The 13,486-nt window shown below is 41.2% G+C and overlaps 1 protein-coding gene across 3 annotated transcripts in view; it reads left to right on the top strand.

Moving 5' to 3' along the window:
* The window catches only part of LOC125643772 (tropomodulin-3), a 43,783-nt gene that overhangs the window by 10,266 nt on the left and 20,031 nt on the right, over positions 1-13,486 (top strand). For all 3 annotated transcript variants that reach the window (XM_075133083.1, XM_048866926.2, XM_048866924.2), the window contains exons 2-3: positions 3,006-3,202; positions 4,764-4,920. In XM_075133083.1, coding sequence (XP_074989184.1) covers positions 3,077-3,202; positions 4,764-4,920 — 283 coding nt within the window. In that variant the 5' untranslated portion in view covers positions 3,006-3,076. The remainder of the gene's footprint in view (positions 1-3,005; positions 3,203-4,763; positions 4,921-13,486) is intronic.

The raw sequence follows: 13,486 nt of genomic DNA, 5'->3' as shown, positions 1-13,486 counted from the left end.
ATCTGCAGATTTTATAAACATATTTTTCACTCCATTATCCAAGTCATTAATTAAAATATTGAAGAGTACAGGACCCTATTTCCCTGTCTAGTCCATCCATTTCCTAGTGTTTTCACAGAATATTAACACTCCCCCCTCTGGCCAACTGTCAGACTAAGGCTGTTCCTTTAAGCTAGTGGGAGACCTGGCAGAAGTCACTTAATTTAACTTTAACTTTGTGACATTTTTGCAGTCTCTTGAGAATTTAGCCTGTGTTTGATCATAGTAGCTCAGCATCTGGATGTCCTAGTAATACCAAACATGCAGTCACAGAAGTATCAGTGTTACAACTGGTAATAGTTTTCTTTAGTAAAATACTAAGTTTTAATATAGTGAGATCACCCGGAGAATAGTTGTAACTATTTGAAGCACTATGTACCTGTAGCCTTTGTTAGTCTCTTCTAGGTTGGCAGAAATCAAAAACTGTCATTCTTGTTAGAACAATTGACAAGAAAATCTGGCTGAACAGAACTTGCTTGTAGTACTGTTATCTATAACAGAGGTTCTCAATTAGGGGTCTGGGGTCCCCTGCGGAGCTGCAAGTGGGTTTCAGGGGGTTAAACTTGCTACATCCCAGGCTAGAAAGCCAAAGGCCTGCAGCCTGGGGCCCTGAGCCCTACCATCTGGGGCTGAAGTGAAGCCTGAGCATGGGACTGGGCAATTGCTCTGCTTGCTACCCCTTAATGCCGGCCCTGGCTTTTATATGGAGAAAAACAGTTGTGGCACAGCTGGGCCGTGAAGCTTTTATAGCGTGGTGGGGGTGGGGTCCTCGGAAAGAAGACAGTTGAGAACCTCTGATCTATAAAGTATATGTAGTGTGCACCATAGAAATCTTAGCCTACATTCCCACTGTTTGCTCAGTCTGAGAGTGTAAAACAGCATGCTGACTAACAGTGACACATGCAGTGAACAAATAATCAGCAGGAGACTTCCCTTACTGTACACAAATAAGATGAAGGAATTCAGTAAACAGAGCTGTAGACTAGCCAAGAGATAGGGTTGTTTTTTTAATTTATTTTTAATTTTGTTTGTTATGTGTGTGAGGAAACAATGACTTATTGGCCTGACAAAGATCATGTAGCCTGGACTCAATTAAAATTGCAGAAATTAAATAATGAATGCAGTGTGTTATGTAAGCACCTGCAATGGCACTTTGTGCATGCATTGGATAAATAAAACCAACGTTCCTTTTGACTCTGGCTGCATGCACAGCCTCTCTGTAGATTATTCCTGCCGGAAGCAGCAGTGGGGTTCAAGTCAGGCCAGTAGTCTTGGCCCTGTTCCCAAAGTCTGCTGTGGGATACATCTCCATGACTTTATGCTTTTGGAAAAAATCAAGTAGAATATCCCTCTCTCCTTCCACCTTCAGCTGTGGTGTTTTGCATATACGTGTGTGCATATGGCTTCTGCCGCTCGTTGAGGTGGAATACAGAAATCAATGGGAGAGCGGTCTCCCATCAATTGAGCGTCTTCAGTAGACCCGCTAAATCAATGCCACTGCACTGATTGTGGTAGCACCAATTTAGTGCCATAGTGAAGCCCACAGTGTGGAAGGGGGTTCTTCTGTCACTGTAGTAAATCCACCTCTGCAAAAGGCAGTAGCTTCCACCAACCTAGCACTGTCTACACTGGGAATTAGGTTGGCTTTATATTGCATAGAGCATGAAATTTCCACAGCCCTGAGCGATGTAGCTAAGCTGACCTAACTTTGTCATGTAGACCAGGGCTGTATCTTATACACAAGCTTCATAAGAATCGATAGCTCCTGATTGTATGAGGTAGTAAGTAACTTCTGCTAGTTATAATGGAAGTCTCTAAGTTGTGTAGGTTGCTTAAAAAAATCTCATTTTCAGAGTATGAAATTGAGAATAAATTATGTCTCTGGTATGCAGTTTGTTCAGCCGTCAGATTATGTAGTATATTCCTGAACATTTTAACTGTTTTGCTGGGCAGATGCTTTTTTATAACTACCTGCTCTATTTAAACCTTTTACATTAATTTTGAGTTAGGACTTGTTGTATTAAGTCAGTCCAAGGGATTTTTTAAATTCACAGCTAACACATACTTGAGTCAAAATGAAGTGAGAGATATTGCAGTGTTAGTCACTGGGCTTTAACTGGCCTCTTTCAAGTTATAGAAAGGAAAAAAGCTGACCCAGGGAATTCTTAATTCCTGATTCTCTATATATTTGGCCTCCAGCAGGCATCCAGAAAGTAAAAATTGAATAGATATCTCTTGATCATCTGGCTACTGGTTTTTAGGAAACTTAAAAAGAAAGAGTAGCTAAGCATTTTGACTATGTATTTGTCTTTAATCTGACACAGTCAAATGTTACTTATCAGTATACAACTCACTCAGCAGAAGTAGATGGCTAATTTCCTTTGCCATTATTGCTGACTCATGTCTTTGTTTATTACCTAATTAGTTAGTAGTTTGTCTCCTTTACTGTGCCTTTTCTAATCAAGCTGTAAATATGACCTCCAACAAGAAAAATATAAAAGATCATTCTTAACTACCTACGGAAACTTTTGACGTCAGTTGCTTGCAAAAACTAATGACAATAGGAAGGCTTAGACTCGAGAAATACTGTTCATAACTATTTTTGTCTTTTTCCAATCCTTTAGTATTGAGCGTCCTATTGATATCAGTAGAATAAGTAAAATTGGCACTATCAACATTATAAGTCAAAACTTGAATTTTTCATGATGCAGAGTGATTTGGTCTGGGGGGTTGGAGATTTTTAAATGGCTACTAGGAGCCTAGTAGTGCTTAGATAGTTTGGTAATGGACATTTGATAAAAACCAGAGGGCACTTATGATATGTGCTACTGTATAACAGCAAAAATTGATGTATACATGTGATGGAGGGGGAAACTTTTCTGGAGGAAGTGCACTTGTACACTTGGAAGCAACACAGTGATTTTGAGAAAATGTCCTGAATTGTGCTCTTTTTATTCTTTCTGTAGCTCCATTTAACAACAGAACTCAGTCTCTATTAGAAGTTTGAAAAGCTTAGTGACTTTCTGCTACTCAAGACATGACACTTCCATTCCGAAAAGATTTGGACAAGTACAAGGATCTTGATGAGGATGACATTCTTGGCAAGCTATCAGAAGAAGAGCTGAAACAACTGGAAACTGTTCTGGATGACCTTGACCCTGAGGTGGGTATTGGGTAGCAAACAGCCCCTTTTGGTGGCACTGGTTAAGAAACTATGCTGACAGACTAGTGCCTCTTTCTTGAATTCATTTGATATGTACAGAACAGGTTTTCTAACCTGCTAAAGAAACACTACTAAAAATAAAGACTCCTATCTCAAAGCTGTTTGTTTCCTGTTTGCAACATCATAACAACCAACGTAAAGCAAAATGACCATGAAGACCTTTTTGGGAATAATATATAATTATAGGAAGAAAAAATACAGTTGGTGGTGTTCCTGAGGGAAATTCTTTGTTTGAAAATGTTTCTAGCTTTATTATCCTGTTTCCAACATGTATTGATCACTGTCTTTTTGTACCCCTGGTGGCCTCCTCTGTTGCATGTACTGATGATGAGAGGAAGGGTTGACTTCTTCTGCCTCCCAGTCCTGTTCTTTAGCTAGATTTGGGTTCTAGTTCCAGCTGTCAATTTAGGTTTAAGATTGATATAATCTCTGTAGACTTGTGACATTCAATCGTATTGTAATATACTAGTCAGTGTTGAATAACTTGATCTGTAGCAGAGTATTCTTGTGGGATGCCAGTAGTTATGTATGGTTGCTTACTTCTCATGTTGGTGACATGCATAATTTTTAACTGTGGGGAAACGGTCAAAATGCTTTTTTTTTTTTTAAAAAAAAATGACCATCTGAAATCTCCCCCCTTACTTAGGTAATGCTCCCTCCTTTCTATCTACATTTTTTCCTCAATTTTTTTCTATGACTTTCTCCTTTAATTCACATCATACCAGCAGTTGCAGAGGCCTTGAGTAAGATCAAGTCTCCTGCACAAAAGTGCTTCCCCATGTTGTTGGTTGCTGGCTGAGTTGGCTAGAATAGACAGTTGTCGTGTGAATTTGGAAAGTTGTAGATAGTGTCCTGACTGAGCATCCAAATGGGGTGAGTGGTTTTTATTCACTCTTCCCCATGCAAGTGAAGGGCGCATGCGTATTGAAAAGGAAATGTGAAATAACTACTGTGCGAGTCTAGAACAGGGATTGGCAACTTTTGGCATGTGGCCCGCCAGGGTAAGCCCCAGGGCAGGCTGGGCCAGTTTGTTTACCTGCCGCATCCACAGGTTCAGCTGATTGCAGCTCCCACTATCCGCGGTTTGCCGTCCCAGGCCAGTTGGGGCTACGGGAAGCGGCACGGGCCAAGGGATGTGCTGGCTGCCGCTTCCCACAGCCCCTATTGGCCTGGAGCGATTGGCTGAACCTGCGAACGCGACAGGTAAACAAACCGGCCCGGCCCGCCAGGGAGCAGGCTGCGGGCCAAAGGTTGCCGATCCGTGGTCTAGAAGCTCTGGTACCCCTCAATTTTAACTGTTTCTTAAAAACACTAATAATGCACAATATGCAATCCATTGTATGTAGACCTGGACTCCAAAAATAAATATTGGAGGGAGGTTCAAGATTTTCTGAAAAGTAGAATAGAATGAATTTGATTTTCAAAAAGACTGAATTGAAGCTGACAACTTGTATACCAGGACTTTTGAAGCTTTGTCATAGTTCTTCCTTTTGTTTTGTAGAATGCACTTTTGCCAGCAGGCTTCCGACAGAAAGACCAGACTACTAAAAAGGCCTCAGGTGCTTTTGACAGAGAGGGACTCCTTGCTTATTTGGAGAAGGAAGCACTGGAACAAGAAGACAGGGAGGATTTTGTTCCTTTTACAGGGGAAAAGAAAGGTAAGAATGTCCTTAGCCAGCATGTTGACACCCATTCAGGAATGGACTTTACTGGTGTGATGTGTGGGCTGTTTTGACATTCTTCTTTGGGTAGAATAGCCAGCAACTCCCCTCAGCCAGTTTATTTGAAGTGTCATTCTCCCTGTCAGTAGTTGGAAATGCTCCGGTAGCTTACACCATCAGTGCTCCAGAGAATTGCTTATGGACAATCCCATTAATAATTTGGTATTACGTTGGAATATAACAAGAAAATTCCATTGAAGCAACATGATCTAGTGGACTAAGCACAATATCAGGAGCTAGGAAGTCCTGAATTCAGGTTCCAGGCCTCCCACTTATCTGTTGGGAACTGCTTTCTGCTTCCCCTATCTCTAAAACAGGAATTCTTACCTTGGAAAGGTGTCATTATCATTAGTTATTGTTTGTATAGTGGTTTGAAAACGTACATGTAGAGTAATAAACTGTATATATTACAAATAAAGCCACACTTATAACACTGGAGAAGTAGTAGAGGAGTCCATCATGGCGGTGGGGAGAGAGAAGAAAGAATGTAAATAGGAGGGCCGCTAGTGGTCTTACTAAAAGCCACCTGGCATTGAAGAGATTGGATAGCAGTAAAAATGAGGGATGGCTGTGACTGATTTAAAAGGCAAAGCTTTTCTACAGCTTGGAGCCCAGTACAGCAAAAGGCATTATTGCCTTCCAATCCCAGATGATATGGTAGGATTCCTAGCAGAAAAATGGCCCAGAGCAAATTTAAATTTTTTACCCATGAAATTGTATTATGAGAAGGTTCATGCCCCATTTGTACTCTGTGATTCAAGTTTCTGGTTTAAAAATATTTTTAGTACTTGCTGTTACTCTGCATTTTAGGAAAGTGTGTTGGGTTGGAATTTTATTGGGAATGCTTTAAAAAAAGACACAACACAAGACATGCTTACACCACAAAGAAAATGTTGCAGATGAAAACACGTATCTGGAGTCCATATAATAAGTGTATATGATTTTATATAAATATATGCATACACATGCTCAAAGCTGATTCTGGTATCTAATCATTCCTACTCGCATAATTATGTGTGTACAGTCAAATAGGATATAGCACTTGGAGATAGTGAAGAAAATTTCACTGTAAATCAACTCTGCTTCCCAATAATTTAAGAAAATGTCCAAGAGTCTGTGTCCTAGAGCATGATTTAGAATCAAAGTAAGTTTTCAAGTGTTTCTGACACTTCTAAAGCTTGGCTACAAATCACTATTGTCAAACAAATGTAAGTGCAGAAAAAATGTAATGGCTAATGTGAAAGTCTATTCAGAAATGCTACTTACTCATAAAGCCTCTGGAACTGAAATAATAATTAGGATTTTTTTAAAAAAAAACACAAGATTTTGATTAACAGCTCTGTGGTTCTGTCCTTATGGAACAGTTTCTTCCCTGGCCCAGATTTAAAACTGAGCCTGTCAATCTGTCCCCATTCATACATTTATAAATTATGATTATGTTGGAAGGAATCAATGGACTTCAATTAATTCAATATTTTCCTTTTTGGGGGTGGGGGAGTTCCTGTCCTACTATTTGGTGCCTTCAGGCTCTGTTTTTCAACTGTATCTTGTACTCATTGGTTCAAAACACTAGATTCTAGCTTATCTGTTGGTGAATGAACAGCTGGTTCTGGATTTTCAGACTTTTCTGTACATTAATCTGCTTAATTTGCATATGCAATTATTGATTGCGCATAGCAATTAGATGCAGACATTTGGGTGAATATTTTCGTATATAATGCCTGCAACTACAGCAGCCACACCCTCTTCTGCTTCTCCTGGCTTGTATTTGGGTCTTTAGTGTGCTATTTAACCTATCTTGTTCTGTGTTTCTAACCTTAGTAAGGTTTCCCAGCACATAGTGCAAACAGTTTAAGGGTAAAAGGTGACTGTGAGAGAAGTCCTCTGGGTTTCCTTTCCCTAAAGGCCTTGTTTCTAGTCTAGCTGAGAAAGGTTAGACATGGCTCCCTCTGGACCTCATGGAAGCAGTCCTTAGTTTGGCTGGAAGGATCTAAGAGAGTAATAAAAGTAATGCTCGATTCTCTTTACTCCACTTACCACCCAGCCTGATAACTCTGCCTTCTCAGATTTCCCAGCTCTTGCTGGTCTGGAGAAGGAGAAGATGTTTTAAATATGGTTTCACTCAGTTAGGGGAATGCCTTCTAAAGTTCCTCTGGCTTTCTTGTTATCAGCTTTGTAGACCAAAGCCATGCGATTAATTCTGGAAAATAGAAGGATCCAGCTGTAGTATAAATCATAGTGAATAAAGATCAAATGTCACTTCCTTTATGTAATGAAGTATTACTAGTGGCAACAAGCTGTTCAGATATAGCAGTGTTATGCCAGCGTAGCCATTAAAGATCCCTTCACTCCTAAAAAGAGTGTTCTTATTTAATAACCTTCCTTATCTTTTTCCTTGAATACTAAAGGAAAAGATAAGTTTAATTTAAAAAAGGAGTAAATGGAAAGAATATATTAAAAATATTGTAAAACAAAATGAGAGCTATGAAAACAGAATTTTTGCAGTGTATAGTAGTGAGGAATTTTATGCAAGTCTTAGACAGCATAATTCTTTGTTACTCCTTTCTCCAGACCCCCACCCTCCAGCTCTGGTTTTATGATGCGGGGGGGGGGGGTATTTTTTTTTTTCTTGCGTGGGAGAGTGATGCTGACTGTCAAAATTCAACCTTAGCTTGCTGCCCCACTTCGACTGAGATTTTCAAAAAGTTGTCTGACTTCAGATACATTAATTTTTGGTTGCACAGCCTGAGACTTTAAGGGAACCTGATTTTTCAGAAACTCTTCCCTGATCTTCCCAGCACTCTAAAAAAACCCCACCTTCACGAGGGGTATAGCTACCAGTGCTGGGAGCACAGCATCCAGCGCTGGTGCACTGTTTATACTTGTGCTTTACAGTGCTAAAACTTGCTGCACTCAGAGGAGTGTTTTTTCACGCCCCAGAGCGAGAAAGTTGCAGTGCTGTAAAGTGCCAGTGTAGACGAGCCCTCAGTGTAACAGACAAACTTAAAACTTCGGTGAACTCAGTCTGAATAGGTGGAAACGTGGAGTGGTGAGGAATGGGAATCTTGCTTAGCTGTTCAGTTAACCTAGCTTGACAATGTTTCCCATGCATCTTGTGACAAATCATTCTTGTCTAATGTGTGTTCAAGCTTATATTTTTACCAGGAATCTAAACTAGCTAGAATAAATTCTGATTTGGGCTGCTTCTGCTTCCCTATGTGCAGTTTTGTTGGGACAGAGACTTTACTACCAAATACAATAGAATAGAAACTGGTCTGAGTCTTATGTCTAACTCTCTGAATTTTTACTTAATTAGATGGGAAATCTATCCAGTTCTCTCTCCTCCCAAAAATACAAACCACACCTATCCTGTTTTACAGGGGCGGGCAAACTTTTTGGCCTGAGGGCCACATTGGGTTTCAGAAATTGTATGGAGGGCCAGTTAGGGGAGGGGGTCGTGACCTGACCCCCACCTCCTATCCGCCCCCACCCCTAACTGCCCCCTGCTGCCCCATCCAACCCCTCCTCTCATTCCTGACTGGCCCCTGGGACTCCTGCCCCATCCAGTCACCCCTGCTGCCCCATCCAACCCCCCTGCCCCCATTCAACCCCCTGTTCCTGCCCTCTATCCAGACTTGCGCCCTCAGACCACCACCCTGAACTCCCCTGCCCTCTATCCAACCCCCCTGCTCCATGCCCCCTTACCGCACTGTCTGGAGCACTGGTGGCTGGCGGTGCTACAGCCGCGCCACCCGGCTGGAGCCGGGCCACGCCGCCACCGCACAGCACTGAGCACCGGGTCAGACCGGGCTCTGCAGCTGCCCTGCCCCAGGAGCTCACATCCCCACCACCCAGAGCATTGTGCCGGCGGCGGAGCGAGCTGAGGCTGCAGGGGGGAGGGGACAGCGGGGGAGGGGCCATGGGCGAGCCTTCCTGGCCAGGAGCTCAGGGGCCGGGCGGGAGGCTCCTGTGGGCCGGATGTGGCCCGCGGGCCATAGTTTGCCCACCTCCTGATTTATATAAATCTTCTTTACCTTCGCCAATCAGCTACCTTGATTATAGGAAGCTTTACAACAAACCTATTTTCTATGGGATACTTATTTTAATGATCCCACCTTGTGCTGTAATCCTAGTGGATCTCGTAAGCTAATCAGGACTGTGCAGGGAACATGTGTCCACTCAGTGATTCACCAATACCATTTCAATCTGGAGTCATGCCATGTACATTGGTCAAACTGGACAGTCTCTACGTAAAAGAATAAATGGACACAAATCAGATGTCAAGAATTATAACAGGTTTCAGAGGAACAGCCGTGTTAGTCTGTATTCGCAAAAAGAAAAGGAGTACTTGTGGCACCTTAGAGACTAACCAATTTATTTGAGCATGAGCTTTCGTGAGCTACAGCTCACTTCATCAGATGATTCATAAACCAGTCGGAGAACACTTCAATCTCTCTGGTCACACAATCACAGACATGAAGGTCGCTATCTTAAAACAAAAAAACTTCAAATCCAGACTCCAGTGAGAAACTGCTGAATTGGAATTCATTTGCAAATTGGATACTATTAATTTAGGCTTAAATAGAGACTGGGAGTGGCTAAGTCATTATGCAAGGTAGCCTGTTTCCTCTTGTTTTTTCCTACCCCCCCCCCCCAGATGTTCTGGTTTAACTTGGATTTAAACTTGGAGAGTGGTCAGTTTAGATGAGCTATTACCAGCAGGAGAGTGAGTTTGTGTGTGTATGGGGGTGGGGGGATGTGAGAAAACCTGGATCTATGCAGGAAATAGCCCGATTTGATTATGTAAAGAGTTGTCACTTTGGATGGGCTAGCACCAGCAGGAGAGTGAATTTGTGTGGGGGGGTGGAGGGTGAGAAAACCTGGATTTGTGCTGGAAATGGCCCACCTGTTGATCACTTTAGATAAGCTATTACCAGCAGGACAGTGGGGTGGAAGGAGGTATTGTTTCATATTCTCTGTGTGTATATAAAGTCTGCTGCAGTTTCCATGGTATGCATCTGATGAAGTGAGCTGTGGCTCACGAAAGCTCATGCTCAAATAAATTGGTTAGTCTCTAAGGTGCCACAAGTACTCCTTTTCTTTTTGCGAATACAGACTAACACGGCTGTTCCTCTGAAATCTGGAGTCAGTTCTGAACTGATGTTCAACATGATGTTGGGGGGCTTCTGTGCTGGTCCTGAGCACTTGAGATTATTCGAGTAGTATATGATGGGAGACGTTAAATACAATGTCCTGGCCACGCACAGACCCTGGTAACTTACACTCTGCCTGCCTAAATTCCCCTGCTGTTTGAATTGAATATGGTGTTCTTCACTTGTGTCTGAAATAATTTAGGGTTGACGTGCACTGTTAAACAACTGCATGATTAACCCCAGGGTTGTAACATGTCACGATTCCACTACAATTTAGTACCTTTAGCTACCTCATTGTCTTGTGAAACTTGATGAGCTTGAAATCGTATTGTGAAGCACTTGGTGGTAATGGGAGAAACAGGACTATAGAAGTGTGAAGCATAACAAATCATATGTAAAATGAGTACAGTATACTCTTTCTAGTGCTTGGCTCTGTTTCTAAAAGCGTACTATCAAACACCCACCCCTTCTAAAAAAACGACTTTGTTTTCAACCGGTTTTAAGAACTTGAAAGTCACATACTGTTCTGATTAAGTTTTGAAACATACAATAAGCCATTGTTGCCTGAAGAAATAATTCAGGCAAAAGATTGATGTAACACATTTTTCTTCCAGGAAGTGTCACTTTAAAAAGCTGCAGTAACTTCAGAACAAGTAGCTGTGTGTCTCCCTGCAAAAAGGCAAAAGCTCAAGGCTGGGAGTAAGGAGATCTGGGTTTTATTCCTGGCTCTGAAACCAGTGTGTTTTTGGGCAAGCCACTTAACCTCTCATTGCCTGCTTCCCTAACGGTGAAATGTGATACTTGCCTAACTGCATAGGGTGATGTGAAGATTAATTTATTAATGCTTGTATTCCCTCTGAAATCATCATGTGGAAGGTGCTATGGTCTTACTTAATATTTAGCTCATATTTTGTAAATTAGGCTTTGCATCTCAAAAGTGTTACACTTTTCTAGTCCTTCCCTCCCATCACCTCCCCACACACTGCATTCTTACTATGGCTTCTTCACCTCATGGATTGACTGGTCATAAAACATTGTTTCTGCTTTAACATAACAGTAAATATGTTGGACTAAAAACTTTAGCTGTATGCATTATTTTTCTGGATTGACCCAGGTCACTTGGCTTAAGTTGATTTAAACTTACTGTTGGCCTTTTTAGCATCAAGAATTATTCTGCAGGAATTCCCCCAATTGCAATTATACCCAATTTTGTCTTTCAGACAAATGGCTAGTCTTTAAAGGAAATTTAGGGAACTATTCTGTGAAATGTGAGAGGTTAAAGGGGGTGTAGGAGGGGGACAGTGGTATTGTGAGGTGAAGTTACATGCCTAAAGATGCTTTGAGTTTAAGAGGAGGTGAAAGTTTAACAAATTGACACTTGGTTAAGTGCTGTTGTATTGCAAGACACGTTTACATGAAAGCTAGCATGAGAAAATGGATTTATATAGCTGGGAATTGGAAAAACTATACAAGTGCCTTTCAGAATTTTATTCTAATGAAGAATATGTAGTAAATATTGTTTCTGAATGCCCCATGGCTCTGTGAGGAAGAGATTTATCACCTGTATTTTACAAAGCTGGCATTCATTTGTGTTCAAAAGATGAGTACAAGAGTGGGTTGACAAGCCAAAGCATTTCTCCGTTATTAAAATAAAGGAAAATGGTGGATACAATCTTGAATGTTGATTTGGTGAAATATTTAATCTTGAAGGGCATGAAGATATGTTCAGTTTTATTACCCTTATTTTTCTTTGTTCTGCAAGGAATCATTAGGACAGAGAGTAAATACTACTCACTTGTCCTCTGTTCCCAATAGATGCTTTGGTCCCAGGATTAGTATACAATGAAATTGATTTGGAGTCCAATCATCTTGATGTGCAGTTTGTCAATTACCACTAACTTCAATGAAAAAAGAAAAGGAGTACTTGTGGCACCGTAGAGACTAACCAATTTATTTGAGCATAAGCTTTCGTGAGCTAAGTGAGCTGTAGCTCATGAAGTGCCAAAGTAGGTGCTAAAGTACTCCTTTTCTTTTTGCGAATACAGACTAACACAGCTGTTACTGTGAAACCTGTTTTAATATGGTGGACACATGTGAGTACTGATCAACACAATACTGTATTTATTAAAAGCCAGAGGCAGTATAGCATGTCTGTTGAAACCTAGACTAGTTGCCACCATGCATAGAATCATAGTACATAAAATGAGATTAGAAGGCGTGGGGAAGTCAAAGTACATTCTGTAGCCTGGAAAGTTTGGGTTACAACTGATCCTAAATGCAATGGCAGGAAGCAAACAAAATAGATTGATCAAGATAAATAAGGTTTCAGAGTAGTAGCCTTGTTAGTTTATATCTGCAAAAAGAAAAGGACGACTTGTGGCACCGTAGAGACTAACCAATTTATTTGAGCATAAGCTTTTGTGAGCTACAGTTCACTTAATTGGATGCATTTAGTGGAAAATACAGTGGGGAGATTTATGTACACAGAGAACATGAAACAATGGGTGTTACCATACACGCTGTAATGAGAGTGATCAGGTAAGGTGAGCTATTACCAGCAGGAGAGCGGGGTGGGGGGACCTTTTGTAGCGATGATCAAGGTGGGCCATTTCCAGCAGTTGACAAGAGCGTCTGAAGAACAGCCGGGGAGGGGGGGGAAATAGTTTCATTTTGTATAATGACCCATCCACTCACAGTGTCTATTCAAGCCTAAGTTAATTGTATCCAGTTTGCGAATTAATTCCAATTCAGCAGTCTCTCGTTGGAGTCTGTTTTTGAAGGTTTTTTTTGTTGAAGAATTGCCACTTTTAGGTCCGTAATCAAGTGACCAAAGAGTGAAGTGTTCTCCGACTGGTTTTTGAATGTTATAATTCTTGACGTCTGATTTGTGTCCATTTATTCTTTTATGTAGAGACTGTCCAGTTTGACCAATGTACGTGGCAGAGGGGCATTGCTGGCACATGATGGCATATATCACATTGGTAGATGTGCAGGTGAACAAGCCTCTGATAGTGTGGCTGATGTGATTTAGGCCCTATGATGGTGTCCCCGTATCGACTATAGAATAGATATGTGGACACAGTTGGCAATGGGCTTTGTTGCAAGATAAATAAGTATTTCAGTGGTGGTCAAATACTAACCATTTCTGTAATCTTCCTTTTTTTATATCACGTTGTTTATTAAATTCTGAAGTATCCCGTGGTTTCCAAATAAGTAAAGTCTGTCACATTTCGTCATGTGATCAAACCCTTAAAAAATGGAATGTTCCCAGATAGTCAAAGAAATGGTTTTCATAGCCCTCATGGGCTGATGTGCAGATGTGACTTTTTAAAAGTGCTTGTGTTAGTGTG

The sequence above is a fragment of the Caretta caretta genome, chromosome 10 (genome assembly GCF_965140235.1).
Source record: "Caretta caretta isolate rCarCar2 chromosome 10, rCarCar1.hap1, whole genome shotgun sequence".
NCBI lineage: Eukaryota > Metazoa > Chordata > Testudines > Cheloniidae > Caretta > Caretta caretta.
Note: the sequence above shows the minus strand (reverse complement) of the source record. Positions and strands in the feature narration are given on the sequence as shown.